General features: G+C 40.5%; 1 protein-coding gene across 3 annotated transcripts in view; it reads right to left on the bottom strand.

The window, feature by feature from the left end:
* The window catches only part of PGM2L1 (phosphoglucomutase 2 like 1), a 41,583-nt gene that overhangs the window by 12,693 nt on the left and 6,299 nt on the right, over positions 1-22,591 (bottom strand). Inside the window, exons 1-9 of one of the 3 annotated variants that reach the window (XM_072851003.1) lie at positions 14,108-14,242; positions 8,251-8,332; positions 8,053-8,098; positions 7,067-7,173; positions 4,782-4,866; positions 3,721-3,804; positions 1,881-2,074; positions 728-917; positions 396-493 (exon numbers count right to left, since the gene is read on the bottom strand). In XM_072851003.1, the coding sequence (XP_072707104.1) occupies positions 396-493; positions 728-917; positions 1,881-2,074; positions 3,721-3,804; positions 4,782-4,866; positions 7,067-7,173; positions 8,053-8,076 (782 nt within the window). In that variant the 5' untranslated portion in view covers positions 8,077-8,098; positions 8,251-8,332; positions 14,108-14,242. Of the gene's footprint in view, positions 1-395; positions 494-727; positions 918-1,880; positions 2,075-3,720; positions 3,805-4,781; positions 4,867-7,066; positions 7,174-8,052; positions 8,099-8,250; positions 8,333-14,107; positions 14,276-22,591 lie in introns of those variants that run through there. The other 2 variants (XM_072851002.1, XM_072851001.1) reach the window with 2 other exon arrangements.

The following is a 22,591-nucleotide window of genomic DNA, read 5'->3' as shown; positions in this document are numbered from 1 at the left end:
AAACAAAAAAACCAAAACAAAAAAGCCCACAACAGCTAACTGTCCCAAGGCAGAATTTGTTTGCCTAATAGAAGTGAAAAAACAAAAACAACAAGATTTTACTGTCTTTAGTAGCCACTCAACTTTTCAGTTAAGTTTTATTTGGCCCTTTACTGTAACACCTGGGAAGTATTTAATCTAATCTTTTCCGAGTTATTAACTGATTTGACTTAACACACATTCTTTCAGGTGGAGCTATACCAAAAGATGAAGCTAGCAAGAGAAATATCCAAATAACTAAGCCACAACAGGAAAGAGTGGGTTGAAGGTGTGTGCCTGTCAACCATTTGGGGGCATTCTGCAATTTTCACTACCTCTTCTGCAGAAAGAGATAAAATAAAGGTCCCATCACTTACTTTTCCTGCTGCTCTGCCACTGCTAGTCTATCTGCGTCTGGATCAGTGGCCACTACTACTTTAGCATTTTCTTTCTCTGCAAGCCTCAGTGACAACTCCTGGTGGGAGAAAAAGAAGGGGGGGAAAATATAAAACCACAAGAGCAAATAAACCCATAGTATTCCTACTTATAACATGCAGCGAAAGAAAAATCTCATATGGATTTCCCACTGTATTAACACAGCTGAAGGCCAGGTACTCCCTGTTCTCTTCCTCTATTTGTTTTTCAACACAGTGTCATAGCTGAACAGAGGAAAGCTCATAGAAGTCTGATGAAGTAGAAACAAAAATACCAGCACAGATTCTCCTTCTTCAGGATTCGGGCATTTGACAGTAGAGAAGTCTGGATCTGGATCTTTTTGTTCAGGTACTGGAATGGGGGGCTGAAAGCCAAATGCTTTGAAAGCCAACTGCACATAGTCGTGTCCAACTCCGTGAAAAGAGGTATGAACAAACTTCAAATTCGTTTGCTCATTTAGCTCCCTGAGAAGGAAAAAAGAACTTCAGTAAGATTTTAATTATTTAACAAGACTAACCCCATGTGGGAAAGCAAAAGCAAAAGAAAGTGCAATTACACTTTGTACTATTCTGCTGATTTCTGCATTAATTTCAAACAAGGAATGAGTGAAAAGTGCTCATTTGGACTTTCACTAGAAATTGCTGGTTTAAAGCTCCTTCTCCTGGAAAAAAAAAAAAGAGATATTTACCTTTTGCTGAATCAGCTGAAAGTCTCCCAAGAATGAACTGTTAATTTCTGCATCAAACTCGAGCTCTTCCACCACCCTGAAGATCTTACTCTGGCTCTACTCTACCTACATTATTCATCCTCCTCCTTTTATTCTTGCCTTCTGCCCCACCTAACCTTTAAGCTTAATCTTCTCACCTCTATTCCATGCATGTACACCTCACCCTTACTTCGAATTTCTGCCTTTTATTCAGAACTCTTTGAGCATATTTGTTTGCATAAAATGGTTCACATCAGGGTGCTTTACTGTAGCCTAGTGTCCAAAGGCAGGCTGCTTTATTGTCAAGAAGCATGGTTTAGTCCTAATGATGGTGACCATCTAATTGAATGACACATCAGAGAAGGGCTGGGGTGAGACAGAATGGGGAGATGACCAAACATTACTCCCACCACGAAGAGGACAGAGCAATGGCCTCAAGCAGACAGTGATGTCTGTGGCAGAGTGGAGCACCCAGCTTCTGTGAACCGTGAAGACAGAAATCAAGTCACTGATTTGTGATGAAAAAAAAAAAATCACTATAGGCAGGTCCAAAACTTAAAATTTTGGAAGACAGCCCAATCCCTACACCCAAATCAAAAATGTTTATGTATGGTAGCATTGCATGTTTTACTATTGAAGTCTATCTGTCAGTCAGTTTTCCACATGTAACCCAGAGCTTAGTTAAAAACACCATTTAAGTACATTTTGTTCTATACAATACCTATGATAACAGATCTTTTTCAGATCCTCCATGTAACAGTCACAAATTTTCTGCAGAGGATCCTGTCTAAGGGGACTGGTGTCCACTAGATTCTCATTCCAAGAGCCATTCCATGGTTCAACGCACTCTTCTATACATTTTATAATTTCCTTATCGTGAGGAGAGGTGATCTGTGCTCCGTTTTCCCAATAAACCTGGTATAAGTTTAAGGAAAACAAGGAAGAACACAGTTTATTTACAAAGATTATCAACTTCATAAATTCTTTTAGCTATAGAATTCTGCATACTTCCTGCTTCTTGAAGTCACACAGAAAAGGCTAGCGTGAGACTGGCTCAATTCTCAAAAATCGTTTGGAATCATATAGTTTACGATTTTAGTTATGTAATGATAGCTACTCAGCAACACAACCTATTTTCAAAAAAGCTGGTATTCAACTATTATGACTGAAATCATCAGGACGTGAGAAACCGAAACTGGGCACTTACATTTGAGAGTGTTGTGCAAACTGTAACAGAAGAAAAACATTACCTTCCACATCGTCTGGCATTCCTTTTGAAAAAGAAGCACAACTTGTTTTTGAAACAGAAGCGAAACAGATAAGCAGTGTGCCAAGGTACATGTTTTTCCATAACTGAACAACCGTAATCTTTCAGCTGGAAACACTATCAAACCCTGAACTATAAAAAGTCTTTGTTAAAGAATTATTTAGATGCCAGTTTTCCCACCGTTTGTTTCCAATAGCATGGTTGAGTTCACATTGCAGACTTTCTAATCGGACCAATGTGTCTCTCTCTTCTTGTCCGCTGGCTTTCATGAAACCCATAGGTACTCAGTATCTTCAAAACTATGGGTTTGTCAAGTTTGGTTAAAATTGTCCAAAACCTTCAGAAGCTGCTGAGTTCACAGCGGAAGTAGTGAAAGATAAAACAATTCTTGTGAAAGACTAGAAAAAACTATATCCTGACAGAAGTAAAATGCTTTGTATCAGAAGACACAAACATAATAGCTTCTTGATAAATGAAGCACCTGGAAAACCGATGTGGCTTATTTTCTTATTCATTGCTATAGCTAAGCAAAAGTAAAGGCTGGTGAAGTACTTTACAACTTGTTCCACAGAGGACAAGTGCAATCACCTCCAAGAGTTATCTCTGTGCAGAATAAGATTGGTTTTCCTATCATTGCCATTACTCACTGACCTGTTCCTAAGCTTCTAGAATGCTAAGTTTAGTTGGAGTTTAGAGTTTAGTTCAGATTCTTAAATTTTAGAAAGGAAATACTGTGTTACAATACTCCATAAGCAGCATTTGCTATTATGGATGGTTATACTGCTCCAAGCTTTCAAAATGAAGCCACCCGCCTCTCTCTCAATGCCCAGAAAAACAACCTTACAGGGAGCAACACACTACGACAAAGTTTTATTAACCAGCTTTTTAATTATTAATTAACTTTATTAATCAAAGTTTTATTAATCAACCATCACCATCTTCAGCACACTTACCTATTGTGTGGATTAATTCACTTAAGTTCTCGCTTAGTTTTAAACCCATTTTTAAGCCTAAGAAGTGAACATAAATTGCTTAAGCATTTCTTCAGCTGCTGATTAGACTCTGTGGAATGTCACAACAGACGTGCTCAAGATACACAAGCAGTGTGGTCTTAAGTTCTAGTCACAGAAGAAAGCGCGTGTAATTCAGGTTATAGAAGGATGAATTACTTGAAATAATTTCTCCTGATGTACACACACGCACGCTCCAGAAGCTGCCAAATGCCAAAGCCACGTAGGTAATACTGAAAAGCAGCTGGCTGCGACATGCTGCGAACTTCAAGTTCGAGCCTTACCTTGTAGCCGTTGTCCTCCTTCCGGTTGTGGGATGCCGTGATCATCACACCAGCCACAGCTTTGAGCTGCTGAACAGCATAGGGCTACAAAGGAAACCCAGAAATGTCGATTTACTCAAGAGTTCCGCAGCAGGCACAAATAACATTATATTATTAGGACAGTTATGCAATAGGATGCTACAGGAGAAGTGGCTCTTAATGCTTCACCAGTTTATTTGAAAATTGTATACATGAATGCTCATCATTCTGTCTCCTGTAGCTAGTAATAGAGAGAAAGCTTGTTCTGTTGCATAGGAACATTATTCTATTTACTAATTACATAAACACAATTAACTGGCCAACTAAAGAAAGCCTAGACTCAGATTACTCTAGTACTTGAGAAAGAGAAAACAAGTTGAAACACAATGAAGGAATTCACCAAAAGGCTTGTTGAAAAACAAGTTACAGGTATTTCCAGCTAAAGAGCATCCAGTCCTTTTCAGTCCTCCCCTCAAAACAAGACCCACAGCATACACAGCACACTAGAAAAGCTTTCAGAATAGAAAACAAGGGTTTAAAACCCTGCAAGAAAAAGCTTCCATGACTAGAACAGAAATGTCTATTTTTTGAGATATTAAAAGTAGAGGCAATCCTTCATTTCTTCCACTATAAGCCATGTAAGTCTTATGTCCAAAAAGACACAGTCCCTATACATGTGCATATACTCACACACACATAAATAGCATCTTTGACCCTTATGACACCCAGGTGTTTAAGCACAGAATAAAAGAATAGCAGACTGCTTCACCTGTAACTAAGAGAGCAAAGCCTGGACTGCAATAACTATTGCCCTCGCATAGCAGCCTAGGGTGAAATGTGATTTTATTGGCTATCCGCACACAGAAGAATTCAGTGACATTCTTCCTACAGCCTCCTTGAAGAGCCAAGCGTACCAAGCAGCCTCTATTTTTCTGTTTAAATAAAGGAATTTGAGTAGAAAATTGCTAGTTCATATTTTTAGTAAACTTCCAAATACTCCCTTAACTGCATGGCTCTAAAATATAAAAGAGAAGATGACTCACCACAAACGGTGTAGGGACATAGGTGGAAAAGAAGTATACAGGTACATCTTTAGCCAGCAGGACTGCTGCAGTGAGCTTTGCAAGTCTACCAACACAAAAAAGAAAACATTCAGTCAACCCAACTCCCCACAACAATCCAATAGCCATACGGCATTACTGTAACCTTCATTTCACTTGTTCCTTAAATCCCTTTATTGTTTTTTTGGCTTACACTAAGAGGAGTGTCCTACAGTTTGTACAGTCAATGTAATACAGCTTTCAGGCTGTAGAATCTGAGACAGCGCTTTTATTTGCTGCTTGAAGAGCACAAGGCACTTCAGTCAACCACGTAAATAAACCAGTGATATCAAAAACAAAGATACAGAACCTACTGGTGTGACACTCGTCCTTCAATCAAGGACAGAACCAATCTCTCAGAAAGTTTAAAGTGCCAGATGTCTGGAAGAGCAGGTTTGGAAAAGAATCTGGTATCCCACACAGCAAAGCTTGTTTGCCAGCCTTGTTCAGCAGCTTCAGACGATATCCATGAAGCAGATCTACTCCTAAAATATACTTCTGCAAACCAGCACACTCTTATTTGAGAAAGTTTAGAAACAGTCACGGCACCCATGTTTTTAAACCTTGCCTTATAATAAACTTTTCCTTTCAAGCAGCAGGGAAACTCATTCTCTTTTGGGTAACTGATATGAAACTGTTATTTTCAAGTCAGGTACACACAGCTCAGCAGTTAATGGGAAGTCTCAGAATCAAAACAGATGAGAGATTAAATAGTGTAAGTTTGCCTTGCTCACTTGCTTTTACAGACAAGCATTAATACTTGCTTCCTTATCTCCCACAATGAGTATACTGTAGTCTAAGTTTCAGTTACTTAGAATTTCACTGTAGCACCTATCAAATGTAACCTGAAACCACTTAAAAGAGTTTGAGAGCTCAGCTTGTAGTTGAAGCTACTGAAATTTTGCTTGTGTATCACATCGGTTCATGTCAATTTAATTACAGGATACAGCCGGATGGTCTGCCATCTCCCTCAGGACTGAACTGATGCAAAGAAAGGGGCGCTGCTGCTCACATAGTACTGGATAAACATGCTGATCCAATTGAAAACACTCTTTCGGAGAGGTTCAATTTGATTTTAGCACTACTGTAACTGCATGTCACCCCAAAGGGACAAAAGAAACATGTAGTTGGGAACTGATTTTCTCCTTTGACATGTGAAACACGACGACTGCACTGCCATCAAGCCTGAATTCCAGGCTTTGTGTGGCTGAAAAGGAATGTTTTTCTTACACTTCCACATTTTTAAGCTGTGCATAACCCAGACAATTTGGGCGACAGCCTTGCAAATGCAGTGTAACAAGTGTTTAAAACCCTTATGCCAAAGCCTGGTGGATAATGTGCCACACACATCTGAAGACCAGACGGGAAGGCATGGAGAGGCAGACTTCAGGGGAATGGGAAACTCCTAGAATACAGTCACTAGATCCTATGCTCTATCATACCAAGAACTTTTACATCCCTAGAATATTAAATGTTGACAAAAATAAAAAAGAAAATGACATTAGTTACAATAATTAACTACAATAACTGCATTAACTACAACGATTAACTACTCTAACTAAATAATAATTAGCTACTGGGTTGGCTTTTTTTGTAAAGCATGCCATTACCACATGCGTTTTGCTCCTGGAATGACAGGGGATTAGGAGTCCTTATAGAATTCAGCAAGCAGTTCTTTTACAGATCCTCTCTCCCCTTTCCTTGCAAAGAGCACAATTTGGCGTCACTGGAAGTTTACATTTTAAGCATTCTGGGTAAAATATTCCCAATGTGGAAATACACTGGGATCGCAGACTAGCATAAGGGTACCAAAATACTGGGTTACAGTAGGCTGCAGGTAGAATTCTTCTCCCCCAAGCAAGCTTAAATCAGATGCGTAATAACAATAGTGCATTAACATTTAGTGATTTCAAGCTAGATGTTAGTATTCTGAATTTACCTTCACATTCAAATTTCTCTCCGGGCATAACAACTTCTTAATGTCTGCCTAATGTTCTTGTGCATTTAGACTGTAAATTCTTTGGTGAAGTGACTAGCCTTACATTCCACATTTGCTGGCAACTGCTATTATAAAGGCTTTAGTCCATGCCTCTCTTCATTACTATTTAAATGGACTAAGGGAGGGGAAAGAGTGTGCACAGTTTATGACAAAAATATTCTGATAGAATGGAATGCATTTAAAGCCACAATTTAATTTCTAGTCTTGCAAATGTAATCAATACTCATACTTCTTACTGCTGCAGTTGCTGGTCACCTGACCTCGTGTGTCATATCCAACAACAAAGCCTCTCTGCTTAAAGTCTGAAAAACACCTCTCAAGATACTTGTAGATACCCTGGAAAGAAAAAAAAAGAAAAAAATGGTAGGTAAGAATTAGCTCTAGTGCAGCACACACAAACATTAAAAATGATCTTTCACATCGGATGTATAATGTCAGTAGGCAAAATACAGCTCAGCAAAAACGTCAATAATTATATGCGCAAAAGCAGCATATTTATTTTTTCCCCAAAGTGTTCACAGAAAGAAAGCAAGCAAAAAGAGAAACAGTTGTGGGAAACAGAAGCGGTACAACAATAAGTGACCAAACAGTATAAACAGAAAGCTCGAGCCAGCAAAATCCTCAAGCAGCAAACACTTGTTTTCAATCCGTACTGTGCTTTTCTGTATTCAAACCATCTTCTTAAAGACCCAAGGGAGAAAAATCCATTTTTTTGAAAGTCCATCCACTGAGGCAAGATAAGGCTAGTGCTGCTGGTCAGTGCTAGTCTTTACCCTTGTGTTCACAGTAAAAGTCAGACACCTTTTCAGCACTGCTTCCAAAGTGTTAGCTCTAAATTTGCATTAACAGGATGCTTCATCCTTACCCACTTTTTCAAACAAAAGTTTATTACTAGTGACCTGCTCCGGGTGGACAGATTAAAGTCCTCGATTGATATACTATGCAGATACAGTAGTGCAAATACAAGCTGTATTCTATACACCAAGGCAGAACATTTCCAATAGCAAGATACCAGAGAAGACCCCTGTGCAGCGAGAAGAAAGGGGAGCAGATGAAGGGAATAAATTTTTAAAACACATTGGGGGTGAGGAGAAATGAGCTGAAGCATACACAGGAGAAAAACAAACAGCCTCTCTGTCAGCCACCCCTTCTTTTCAAAGCAGAAGGAGATAGGCGCTCTTTGAAAGAGAGCATTAGATGGTGTTCCAGCTTCACCTTCCCTGTGGCCTTCACGTCCATTCATTTCCCAGTTAGAATATCTCTGGAGATCCGTCACAGAAACAACCCAGGATGGATCAGCAGTTTCAGACAAAAAGATGGAAGCACTACAGTTAGCAGAAATTTCCAGAGGCTACAGCTCATTACAATCAGAAAGCAGCTTTCCCCAACACAAACACATCACTGTGAACTTACCATAGCCAAGCTTATCCTAAAAAGGCTACCTCCGATGAGGGTACAAGTTTCCTCTTGATAGAAGGAGCGGGGGTGTTTTGTACTAGAATTAAACAGATATTTTTCCCCCCAGTATTAAGTGAAATTCTTTGCAATGTTCTTATCTGGATCTGACTCACTATCACCAATAAGCAATCTCTCAATTGGAAAGCTAGCCTGACTCCTACCCATAAAATTCAGTTGAGCTCAACTTTTTTAATGGTTCTTGCCCTTTCCACCAAAGGATGTGCTTCAAAGCACGAACAAGTGGATACTGGCATCTCTTTGGAGAACTATTTCAGCTGCAGATGCAGTGTGTCTATAGGGGGATTCGCAGAGAGAGAAAAAAAACAACTTTAAAATAAAAATAAATCTTTGAATACCAACAGAACTGGAAGCTGCGCCATGGCGTGATCGCCAGCTGAAGTCACCTTCACGCTGAACTGAAGTGTGTTGATACACAAACCTGTTCACACCGCCCTGACAACTTATCAAGAACTTTCATTCACAGTTGTAAAGAGATAAGAGAGAGAGGAATGGGGAAAACTCGTTCAAGTTTGACTAGAACAGATTGAGTAACATTTAAAGAGATGAACGGCAGATTTCTTGTCAACAGATCTCTTATTTAGGCTAGCGGTATCTTGAGGTCAGAGCACATTGCAGAGTTTTATCTGAACTAGTTCCTCAAACATCAAGAAACTGCACAAAAAAGACAAAATTTATGGAAGATGCAGGACCATATTAGCCAAACCGGTACTGGTTAGAAGCAGAAAACAAAGAGGGGCATATAAATTTTTCAGAAGCAGCATGAATCAAGGTAAGTTCAGACAGAACAACTAATACTCCTGTCCACATAAGAAAGTCAACACATTACAAATCACTCTTTACAAACGTAGAACTGTTACACAGGATTTCCATTTCCCACCTGTGTAATGGAAATGGAAATTCCATTTCCATTACCTTGACAGCGGAGGCATCCCTTGACCTTTTGGCAACCCTGGGATCTCTAGCATTCTGCACATCAAATTTCTTCCTCACCCCTTACTTCCCAATGACAACCATCATAGCCGGCTTGGCTTTTTGGCTCTTTCCTAGGACATCCTCTTAAACCAGCTTCACTGTTTGACACTAGATCAAAGATTTCATATGAATAAAAACTGGAATGTCTTTACTTTCTGCCATGGAGAAGTTTTGCTTGAAATTAAGACAATACGATATGCAGTACGAGAACAAAACACCTTAAGCTTAGCCAAATATCCCACAGCTGAAATTAGTCCGGCCCTACAGGACTTGTTTACTAGGCAAATACCTTTATTAAAGCTGCAGGAAATAAAAATAAATAAAAAATGACAGCAAGAGGAAGTGAATGCTGAGTCTCTCCACTATGTGAACCCTCTACTCAAGTTCACACCTTTTTTTTTTTCCAGGTGCCATTCTCCCTTTCTCAGAGGGCAGTCAGTAACTCCAACACCTCTTGGGATAAGTCCTTTCTGTAATAAGTTTCTCAATTTAAAGAATTCCTATTTCCAAGACTCAGGTTTTGATAGTGTCCCCATCTAATTTCTCCTGGGATAGCTACTGCTTCTAAATTGAAGATATCCACGTCAACATCTTGCCATTACATACTTGGTGATAATTAATAACTTATTAGCAAGTGTCAGCATACAAATGTGTAACCACCTCAGTGGATCCAAAACAAAATTGTCTTTAGGTGCACTGAAGTATTACAAATATTTACACCACTGCACTGCACAGTTCAGGTGATTTCCCTATAGAAAACTCAGACAGATCTAGCCTGCTTCTACTGCCATGTTTTAAATAATCCTCTTGCATCCTCTTATCAATTTCAAAAGAGAAGTGAACGGAAAGTGATGGTATCAAGAATGGGATGGAAAGATTTTTGGTTGGTGAATCAGGAGAGATAGTAACAGCTTTATGAAGCCCAGTGTTTAAATCTTTCAACTATTATCTTTAGCTTTGCTTATATAGCAACAGGAAACTTGTAGCAATGATGCTAAGATGGCTGGTTTTGTCATTGTGGAGGTCAGTGATGGGCTACTTACCTATTAATAAAAACAATTGGTTCAGCAGGATAGAAGCAATACTTGAGCAGGAAAATCCAGGCTTTATGCATAGAGTCAAAAGCAATTTCTGGATGTTCTGTACCTTTCTGGATCTGACTTTTCATGATATCAATAGAATCATGCAAATGAAGAACACAGAATGCGCTGAAGCATGCAACTTAAATAAGGTTTATTTTAATTGAAGGAAATATTTTAATTACACTGAAGTCTACTTTTTTGAATGGCCATTTATTCCTGTAGCAGGTAAGGCCAAATATAGAGACAGGGTTGCCCATTTTCAGATTAGGTTCAGCAAAACTGTTAATGGCCTTAGCTCCTGAAACAAGTGCAGTCAAAAAGACAGACATTAAACCGGATGCAGTTTACTTCAGAAACAAGTTTTAATCTGCTTCCCAGAGACTGTTTTCTCTAACTTGATACCTGGCTTCAATAAACAACTAAAAATAGAAGCTCCACAGAGGGAGCAAATGAATCCAACCCAGTTTGTTACTTTCAGAAACCCGTAGTGCCCATGAAACCGAACTTGCAAACACATTCCCTGCTGACCAAAACGAAACTTTTCACTTTCTGCCAAGAATGCGTATCAGTCAGCCTATCCAAGCTCAGTCACGCTTCCACGAGACTGGAAACACAAAGGCAGCATGCAACATTCAGGCGCTCGGTGCATGAGCAACTCCAAACTCAGACTGCACAGGCCAAAAAGTAGGGTGACTATTATTAACTTCCTCTGCATCATCAAGATGTTTACTCTGCTTCAAAGTGGACTTGTTTAAAGCAACTTCGCTAGTCTTAACAATTCCATCACTGGCAACAAACTCCTAGTTTTTAATTTTTTAGTTTTTATTTTTTTCTTAATCTCTTCAGCTCGTTCCGACTGGATCAGTGGAGACCACCTGTACCACATCAGTAAGTTTTGTTCATACCATTACAGTATTTGTAGCAGATGAGTTTGACATACTCAGATCAGTAAGGCTTGAATTAAAGGAAGCATCATTCTAAGGTGTGTCCAGTTTAGAGGTTAGAAACCTAAAGAAAACTTTCTGTTAGACCCAAGACTAAACTGAGGAGGAAAAAATGGCCAGATATAAGGCTGGGTTTCAAACACTACCAATGAGTTTCAACATATTATTTCTATTCTTTTCAAAGCCTGTAAACAGCTATTGGAATTTGGTTGCACCGCAGAAGTTTGGGCTCCAGTTGTACAAGTCAGACATTATGTCAAACAGCTTAATAAAGTCCCAGCTGTTCCAAGTTTTAAGCACACCACTTCGCCCTGAGCTAACAGAAAACAAACTATTTCAGTCATGTCTACTGAGGGACTTGTATCAGAGCATCAACCTGCAGAGAGACGACTATTTTAAAATGTTTAAGTACACAGTATTAAATGAGAGATTTTATCAACCCTTTGTAAATCATGTAATAAAACACCTTTTATCATATGGCTGAAGCTCCGTTTATAAAAAAAATACTTGACAAAGTAGATAAATTCAGTAGGTTTGTCATAACGAAAACTTTTTATTGACGTTCCAAGTACAATGGTTACAAATACGTCAGTTCATTATGTTTTCAACAGTCAAGACTAAAGGTGGGAACAGATAAGATGTTTAAGTATATTTAATACACACAGTCCAAATCAATTTGTATTTTATATGTTCACAAGGAAAGGTAATACAGAACATCCAGTTTCTGACTCATGCTATTCATTTTCAAAAGGATTCAACACTTCTCTTTCCTTGCCTCCCACTACCTTCACTGGGGTGAGAGAAAGCTATATTTTGCAGATTAAGAATCCAACTGCTTTTTGCTTAATGTTTACCATAATAAAGCATGTGCAAGAATGACTATCAAAGTCAGGAATGATAGTTTAACAGGACTACAGCCCTAGATAAATCAATGTTCAGATGCAGACTCTTCTTTCACATGCTCAAAGTCTAGATAATATCAGATCAATTTCAAATGTACTCTGAATTAATTTCTTATGAAGTTTAATTGTGAAGATTAGCTATTTTATCTACCTGTTTTGGGGCAAAATTGATAGAGGAACACATCACCTGAAAAGTACCCTGGTACTGTACAATAAGCAAATTTAAGAACAAATCCACTATGAGACAGCAATATAGAAAAGGAGCATGGAGCACTTTTGATCAAAAACTAAATCAACATCAACTGTTCCTTCCCAAGGTGTTTACCGAAAAGGTGGGGAAAGAAATGAGACAACAGGGGACCAAGTTCTTTGAAAAAGAATATATCATCTGCCCTTGAACAAAACAGTGCTTCAAAGAAAAGCAGAGATGATTAAGCCTTATATTAATCAACAGGTTGATTCATGCAGACAGTCACCACGCATAAAACTCATTAACACTGCTTGAAGGAGAAGCAGGGAGGGAAATGGAGAAGAGTCCAATTGTTTTCCAGCCCTCTTCTGGCATGCAAGACCAAAATCAACAGAGGAAAAAAAAGAGGGTAACAGATATTGAAGAAACAAGTCCAGAAAATTGTATTTCTGGTTGTTAATCAACTTAAACAGCTAGTCAAAAGAACCTAGGGAATCAAGGAAAAGATGTGTCAGAAGTGAGGAGTCTCTGCCACCAGTCTTCCCCACCACAGCACTGACACCATTCATGACTCCATGGCAGCCTCTATCCAGCTCCTCAACTCCACGTCCCAGCTTTTGTGCCCTTCCAAATGTACATCCAGTGCCACCACCAAGCAGAGCCTAATCTCTGGCAGAGGAGCAGGAAATTAGAACTACAGCCTCCCTGGCCAAAACTTTACCCCACACATGGGGTAAACCCATGCACACCCATCCCATCAGACCCTTTCCAACAACACTAATATACAACTATCAAAATGGCAGTCAAAAGCTACATCTAAGTTCCAAGATCTCCCTGTCTGTATCCAAATCAAGAAGTCCATCCCAAAATACTCTACTCCAAACTTCAAAGAATTAGTCCTCAAAAAGATCAACATCTGTTTCCAATGTTTTCTTAGCAACTAATTCTATAATGATATCTCTAACCCAAATACACAAATATTCAATCATAGAGAAGCCATGAATCATCCACCTCTCTGATACAATATGTAACACAAGATTTGCAGTTTGAGAGTTTAAGTTCGTATCTCAAATTACTTTCTTGCATCTCTACCTAGAAAAGTGCCAAGAGCTACAGTAATGCCAGTGCACTTAACCACAATATTTGCTACAACTATCCAATCCAGTTGTAGGTAACACAGCTAGTGTTACTGGAAGGATTCCCCCGAAGTTAAACAATTTACAATACAGATGTTCTTCACAGTCAGTCTACATTTGCTTTTTCATCTTACTTCCTGTTCATTTTCTTAGTAAAATCTGCTTTTCTGGTATAGTTATTCACAACTTCGGCTAAAAATGAAAGAAAAGGCTTTTCTGGTTGAGGGTGAGTTTGCTTTTTGGGTTTTCTTGGGCTTTTTTGTTTAGTTTTTGACAAATACTAAAAGCTGTTAAGACAGCTAATTATTTCTAGCTTCAGAGCAGTATAATAGACTTTAACTACTGGCCAAATTCCAGTGGAAGTGATTATATTCTGCCTCCTAGGATGTCCAATTAAACCTGTTCAAGCTACTTCGTCTTCCAGCACTAAACATTTCATGCTATCACTCTGCTGTTGAACGGCTGTTGTGTTTCACCCTCAGCTTGTATTTCAGTGGTACGCTATAGGACCCAAACTTTTACTGTGAAACCATTCAGTCGTCTCCTATGCTACTCTTCAGCTTACCTGTGTTGACTGGATCACCGTAAGATCATTAATGTAGCAAAAGCCTGCTCCCATCGCAGAGCGAAGACCAGCAGTCCCAAAGGTCAGCCTGCAGCAGAGACGATCCCGTAACTCTTTATGCTTTCCATTTTGTAACAAGTTTTCAATCTGTTCTTTTGTTTTTTGGTTCTGCAAAAGAGATTAAGGTCTTCATTTAGTTCTTGAAATCAGGGTCGGAACCATATACTTATTGTTTTTAAATAATTCCTAGTTCTGTAGCGCAAGAAGTTCTTCCTAGCCTAAAAAATGCCTGCCTGCACAAACTAGCCTTCATTGTAACTCTCATTTCTATCATATTCTCTTTTCTGTATCATCCTTATTTAGAAAAGATTCAAGAGCTCTTGCTGCCATTGATACGCTGATGTGTTTGCCTAGTCACGAACACACTTTCCAGCTACATGAAGCCTGTAAGTGAGAAACACAGACTTTAGAACAGGTTTTTCCAAGGCAGGTAACACAAGTGAATTCTCAATCTGTGCTGCTGGAAGACAGACAAAAAATCCTAACTTCAAAGCAGTATTTCCTTCCTCCCCACCCACAGGAAAGGTCTGTAAACAGGCACAGTAAAATAAAGCTGACATTGTAAAACCAAAAATAAAGCTGACATTGTAAAATCAAAAATAAAGCTTGTCTTTTCAAGTTACGTTAATTGTTAGTGAGGTAGGCACAAGAGAGTCAAAGCCCCTATTTACCACAAACTCTCAAATAAAGATGGGTATTTCTCTCTGTCGGAGAATCCCAGCCATTTTTGACACTTTCCCAGCTCAGTATATACACTTGATAGGAATGGGTTAAAAAAAAAAAAATAACTCCTAGTCCTGAAAGTAAGTATCATAAGCAGCATTTTAATAGCCACTTTCACTACTCTCCAAACTTGGATTTTTAACTGTACTTAGAAGGTTCTCAAGAATCTTGTCAGTAAACCCCACAGAATTAAAAACAAATTTCTGCAATTACTTAAAAGTTCAGAAAGAACGTGTTTGACACACGGTATGTGATACAGCCACTAAACACAGAATTCTCCAAAGAAGTCACTGGATCTATCTTTAAGAACTAGCATCTTTCTGCAGGAAAAAAAAAAAAATCTGCTCCCAAAAGCAGTCCTCATGTCAGTGAAACATACCTTTATTGTTGGTCTTAGAGAACACAAAGATAGCAGTCGCTTTATGATTTGTCCCCAAAACCAGCAAAAACATACACCCGCTAAGCTACTTGGAGGAAACATTTAAAACCAAAATACTATGTAAATCAGTTAATTCGATGTATGGCAATATATTAACAGTCTTATGGCTCATATGGAAGAGCCAGAGACATTCTCCCTTTCTGGTATCATTGTTAGCTGACTGTTACACCACTTCACCTACACTTGCATAGCTTCTGCAACCAAAAGCTCCCTGCAGTTACGTTCTGATGTTCGTACAGCACGTATCGCAGCAGGGACTTGCGTGTCGGCTGCTCTGCCATTACCTGAAAGAGGCCGTACGAGGTCAGACCAAAGGGCCGGTTAGTCCAGCACCCTGACAGCAACTGTCAGCAGATGCCTAGAAAAAGGCATCAGAACAGCGCAATCACAGCAGGAATCTGGGGGACAAAGGTGCAAGGGTGATCTCAGTATTTCCTAGGTAGGGAGTTCCTGATCTGCATGGGATGGCTCCTTGTACCAACAAAAGGGATACAAACACCAGACAAGTCAGGACAGAACATTTTTTAAAATGTTGTCATCCCAAGCCTTTATCATGTAAAGTCCACGACTAAAATGAATGGCCCCCGACAAGGGAAACGTTTGGCTAAATAGAACAGTAGGGAGCAATTCTGATCTGAAACCCACCCCATTTTAAACAGAGTCATTGCATTTATGAAAGAACGTAAGCGTTTGTCACTTCCATGTATAGAGAAGACATTCACTACCATTCCTCAGTCAGCTGAGGGAGTGATTATGCACATCTCTGACAGGCTTAAATTGAGTATTTACCTTAACATAGGAAATGCTACGATCCTATGAATGTTTTAAAAGTCAATCCTAGGCAGCACACAGTATGTTATGTAGCAGGGTAGGTAAGTGACACTGATTACTGAAGTCTCCCTCTGTTCATTCAGTATTTTCCCAAACTCGCATTACTGCTGAAGCTATGAACTTCCAAGCGTACAAAACGCACATACACACAATTTGTTCTTCATAGTTACTCTGTACCCTTGACTAATATTAAAGCTAAAAAACAATGGGACGAAAAGAGGGAAACTTTCATATTAATTACCTATGATTATTAGAATTATATAGTCGTGGTAATACCAACCACACTATGCTGGACATGCCTGGGGAGACCTGGGGGGAAGTGAGAGGTGGTGAGTCCAGTTTGACAAAGAAAAAGAATGACAGAAGAATATCAATGTCTATTCTTTTACAACATGTACTAATAGGGAGCGATTCACCCATCGGATGCTGTTTTGAAAGAAGTGGATGAGTAAGTACCCATATTTTATAACACAGGGATTTTGAAGGCTTTATAAATTCATTTGGTCATCAAGAAACTCAGCCTGTCTACAGACATCCAGTTTGGACAAGCCACTTCACAGCTATAACAAACACAGCGCAGCCCAGCCAGGCTTGCCAACACCACAGACAGTGGAGAAGGCGATCAATACACAGCTGTAAAAAACAACAACTCCAGCTGTATGTGGTACAGCTCAGGCTGCACAAGTGCTTCTCAGTTTCATCTTACTTCTTGATAGAAATAGCGTAAGTATTAAGACTTACTAATTGTAAGTACTAATAGATAAGTACTATTACTAATAGTCTTACTTTTCAGTGCTTCTTCAGAAGCAACAGTGTTGCTTCAAGCAGGGTCCTAAGAAGGGTTAAAAAAGGCAAATGGAATCTGAAAGGCAAGGGTGAAGCACCCCTGACATTTAAAATAGAGGTCAGCCAGCTTCAGCTCCCGCACTGCTTGCCACAAGGCAGCCTCTGCAGCACTGGGAAACCCGCTCTGCGCAGAGGGAGGATCTTCAGGAGGATCTGAAAATGCTGGGAAAAGCACAACGATATGGGCTGCACCAACTTTCATTAGGGAAAAAATATTCAATAAATCTCGTTCAAAATCTGAAACTATTTCCAGAGCTTGATAACAGATCTTGAACACTAGCAGGATGAGACATGTGAATTTAAAAGAAATTTTAATTTCTTTGTGCCTTAAAATATAAAGGCAAGCCATTCTTGTTCAGGCTCTCAGATGGCTCTGCAACCAAAATGAGCCATTACTCACAACACAGCTAAAAAAGGCCTAAAAATAAAACAAAAACAATGGGGCACAACCAATATTAAATCCCAGAAGTAAAAGCATCTCTTTTAGCTGTTCACAGGCATTCAACCAGAAAACAAATGACTAATCTGAAAAGAGTCTGAGGCAAGAGCACATGAAAACCTCATTTCACACTATCATAACTCAATACATAGTTTTGATTTAAAATAAGGTTATTAAATTACACAGCATCTTTAATAGCTTTTTAGGATATGCTGTATTGCTTGCCTGCAAAAATAGAATAACGTGTAGTACATTACACAGTTTATGGTCTGGAGTTTTGCAAAACTGAGGCAAGACTTTCCTGAAGCAATAGCGCAAACATTTATTTTACAAATAGATTAACATGCATTTTTGATTGAAGCTACCTTATTTTTTTCCTAGGGAACAAAAATGAGTCAGCCCAAAGAGCGTCCAAATAACATTTTAATTTGCTCAGGTCGCACTCAGTTAGCTAAAATTTCCTGCGATCAGAAAAGAAGAAAGGAGGAAAAAAAAAGTTACAAGCTAAAGAAGGAAATATCAAAGCTTTCCACATATGACCTGAAACTCCTGGGGCAACAGAAAGAAGGGATTTTGCAAGACTTGGTATAAATTCAGATGTGGTGATGATCTGTCTCACGCTCTGGGTTATGCATTCAACAGCACGAGAAGAATTACCTCAAGACAGCTGTTAGCACAACCGTCCGTGGCACAATCCTTACTGCTTTTCATTGTTTCCTGCCTTTCATTTTTTTCCGGGTTGGAGCTTCAAAGCCTATGGACCAGTTTAGCTTCTTGCCCCATACTGCTTGGGTATGAACACCATTTACCATGCTAAACTGAGAATTTCGAAAGGCACTGCAGTCAGGTGGGGCTAAAAGATAATGACAGCGTCCACTGCTGAAGTTTAACCCTATTGCAAATTCTCAAAAAGCAGGCTTTTTGCTGTTTTGCTTTGCAGTTATGAAAAAGTAACACACCTGAAGCCCTCTCAGTAACTCTTACAAAGGTTCATTTTTCACAGCGAAATAGTTGTAATGTTAGAACACACAAGAGACATTAATATTAGAGACTGGGATTATGAAGAAGAAAGTCTAGCATGCCTTTACGCAAAGAGTATTTTCTGAAGTCATTAGTGTCACTGCACCGTCACTCTCTCCATCAACACTAACTTTCCTGTCATGTGAAGCAAGAGGCACTAGGAGGGTATATCAGATTAGTCAAGCTACGCAGCATCCTATTGTATTTCTAAATTCCAAGGAAATATCATCAGTCCCACCTATGAATGCAATTAGGTGACACTGAGGCAAGAGGCTTACTAGCAGCTTTAAGTAGTTCATTGATGTATTCAAAAATAGCTATAACAGATCACTGCTTAGAAAAGAATTTCTCAAGCTTTGGAAGCCAAGCAAGGCAGCAGCATGAAGTTAGCGCCAAACTCAATTAGCTTTGAAACACAAAGTCAGACAACTGAAGTGCCCGCTCTTAACCGCTGCCTGGATTAGTATGTCAGTAAGCTCCATTAATCACAACGCAGAAGCCTAGCGTAAGCAAAAGGGAAGTTCCTTAGAGATTATCAACTACAGTGTTTGGACATTATTTTTAATATCCTTAAAAAAAACCAACAACACACACTGCCTAAAGCCTCCCATCTGAAGCAGAAATAAACTAGGCTGTTTCATACAAAAATAGTAATTCCTTAATAAAAGCAATGCTCTAAGGCATCCTTGCATCCCCAATGGCTCTAACAAAGCAATTCAAATTCTCATGGATTTAGTGATTTGAAGAGCCCACAGAATTTAATGCTTCTTCTAAAGTCAAGCAGTACGTGGATGTCAATGATATGAAAACAGCATTTCTTTCAGTATCCGCCAAGCATGCCAAGTCTCTGCACTGCTGGCCAACACGACTTTCTGGAAGAGCAGCTGAAGGACTTGTGGACAGCGGAGCAGCTCAGGGAATGCAGGTCGGGGTAGGGACCCCAGCCGCTGTGCCAGCAAGTGCAGCATCACTGCTGGAGGCACGGAGGGTGGGAGACGAGGGCAAAGGCGCTGTGGTGAGCTCAGTGCCTGGTAGCCTTATTCCACCAATGCGACTTGGGGTCTTTTGTAGGGTCCCCCAGAAGCACGGGTGACTTGTCTGGTATGGATACCCCAAGGGGTTCAGGGGCTGACTGCCAGGTACTGGTTTCTCCCTCATTGACCTGTGAAGCTGAGCAGGGAATACCTCAATAACTAGGCTGAGGTTGCTATCCCACATGAGGAAGTGGTCAGGGAAGGGACCATGGCTTTGGTGGGGTCTGCCTGCTGCGACAGGAATGCACGTGCACAGGCCTGAGCTCAGCACCGGGCAGGATGTCTGGCAGAAGCCGCACTGACTCTTCACAAAGAAGGGAGAGACGGACCCTTCAAAGCCTCTGAGCCCCATGCTGCTACTGGTTTTCAGAGGATTACTTACTGGTGGAAAAAGCATCTGGCAGAGAGCAGGGTCCTTCAAGCCTACAGGGACCAACCTCCCAAAGGCAAAGAGGGCAGCACTGGGGATGGAGGTGAGACCCACCCACAGACCCACACCCTCCAAGCACACAGGGATGGGGGAAGCTCCACTGCCAGAAAAACAGCTTTCCACACAGCTGACAAGCAGCCACCACACCATAGGGCCCCACCTCTTGCAGCTGCACACACACACATATATATATAGGTCCAGAGGCAGGACAAGGCTGCAATCAAGAAGGAACAGATGCTGTTCCTCCTGTGCCGGGTGGGGAAGGGGTCCTGGCCACTGCCAGCAGTGTGCAAGGAGGCAGCAGATAAGGTGACAGTGGCCAGGAGGGCCCTGGAAGGAGAGGCTCATGCTGCCAGAACATACCCTGTTGGGGCCACAAAAGGGACAGGGAAAGAAAGAGGTGCCTCTGGCTGGTGACTGGGCTAGAGTTGGTTTTCTGACTGTGGCTCTCACTTTTCTTTTCCCCTTGGTCCAGCAGAGAGAGGATAAGTAGGAGAAACAGCACCAGTTCCCTTGGTCTCACCTCACGGGGTGAGTGCTCCAGCCTCCAACCATCTTGGAGCCCCTCTGATGAACTTGCACCAGTTTTTCAACACTTACCTTGTACTGGGGGGCCCAAAATCAGACACAATATCTGGATGCAGGCTCACAAGTGCTGAGTAAAGGGAAATAATTCCTTCCCCACAATGGTCCAGGATGCTGTTGACCTCCTCTGCTGTCAAGGGAAGGCCGCTGGCTGCTGTTCAGCATGCTGCCTAGAGACTCCCAGGGCCTCTTCAGCAGAGCTGAGCCCCAGCTTGCATTGCCACAGGGGGTTCCAGACATTAATCTACCATTTTAAGATGTAAATTTGTGAAGCATTCTTCATTTTTAAACAGCTTTGAGGCTTGCCATTTGATACGTGGGAAGTAAAAAGCAACCAGAGGTCAGGCAATGTTTTCCTATCCCCTTTTAAGGAGACTCTACCAAGTCCATTCAGGGAGTCCTCTCATGCTCACAGAGAGCAGGGTTTTACATTACTAACAAGCTGGGACGAGAGAGAATTAGACCATCAGAACCTCCCTTTCAGTACTTCAGATTCACTGTCACAAAGAAATGGAAACAATAAATGTTTGGGACAGAGACAGACAAGCTGCTGCATGGGTAAGAGTCCAAACGTATTTTTTTCTGGTGCTCATGTAAGTGCAGAACTAAGTTCTGCATTATTTTTTCCTATAAAATTATTACACTAATATATATGCATGCCATCTCTAGAAAGCTAGTAATACTTCACCATAAAACAGTCTTTTTGCAAGTTATCCACATTGTTTCTGACTAGTTCTCAATCAGGAGCTTGACATAACCTGTATTAGTGGTCCTGTGGAGTTAAATTTTAAAGTGGTTATAATGGCTTTTAAGCAGAGGGAAGGAGATGAGCCTGTTGGAGATGTGACGTATAGTTTAAACAGCTATGTATAAAAATTTACCACCAGAATCAGAATACGACAGAACTGTGGCGTTATGTCCTGCAGCAATGCGGAGCAGCTGAGACTCTGCAACACCAACACGGTTAAGAAAGCCTTGAGGTTTTGTTAAAAAAAAAAAAAATATATATATATATTCTCTGCTGAATTCAATGTAATGCTGCTTCATCTTCAGTTTTCCATGTACTGCACAGTTGCCTACTGAGACAGAATTACACTTTTTTTGTAGTTCATCAGGATACATAATCTGAAACAACTGGAGAATTAAAGTACAAGGGCATTAGCTGAGTATTTCTTACTGGTTCTTTCACTCCTAATCATGTTAATAATGCGTACTTACTGCCACAGTTAGGTTTCAAAGCTAACATCCTGTCAAAGTAAGTGGCAGTTTACAACTCTCATAGCAATCTTTTTTTTGTTTTCCAGACACTCTTTGCATACGTAGCCTGGACAAAGGGGGGAAAAAAGGTCTCAAATTTGCTTAGAATTCAGCAAATTTGACAGCCACAAATTAAGTGCATCAAGCTTTGCCAGCCAGCCTTTGGTTTTTAATCAGCAATTGTTTTAAGCTTTTTTCCAAATAAAATCAGGGTCAGTCCCTAAGATCCAAAGACATCAGAGTATCTATTTGTAGGAACTCCTAACGAAGGGAAACGGAGCATTGCCCGTGGCATAGCTAATCACCTTATATACACAACTTCAGACCAGCAGTGACACTTGCATCAAGTCCTCATTTACAATTTCTCTTAGAAATTGTAGGTTCTCGTTTCTTCTTGTTAAGCAAGAAATGTTTGTTTTCTAGTCAGCAACTGCACCAACATTTTTATGTTTCTTCTTGCTTGAATGATCCATGTCACAGTGATGCACCAGCCCTGATGATGTCACGGCCATGTCACAGCAGGCAGAACATCGGTGGTGGCCCATGTCACAGGGGAGCTGGTGACAGAGCCAGCCCCAGATGGGCACACCAAGGGCTGTGCCAGGCAGGGGAGGGCAGGATGGCTGTTCCTCCTTTGCTGCTTCTCCTGTGCATCACAGCTGGACACCCAGAGAGGGATGGGACGCTCCTGTGCTCTCCCTCCAGAGATAAGTATCCTGCCTGTATCCCATCCCAGTCACGCAGGGAGCTGGAAGCTCCTCACAGCCATGGGCAGAAGGAGCTCCACATCCTTTTACCCTGGAGAGCTGAGGGCTGGGCC

Source organism: Ciconia boyciana, chromosome 1 (genome assembly GCF_034638445.1).
Source record: "Ciconia boyciana chromosome 1, ASM3463844v1, whole genome shotgun sequence".
In the NCBI taxonomy this organism is placed as follows: domain Eukaryota; kingdom Metazoa; phylum Chordata; class Aves; order Ciconiiformes; family Ciconiidae; genus Ciconia; species Ciconia boyciana.
Note: the sequence above shows the minus strand (reverse complement) of the source record. Positions and strands in the feature narration are given on the sequence as shown.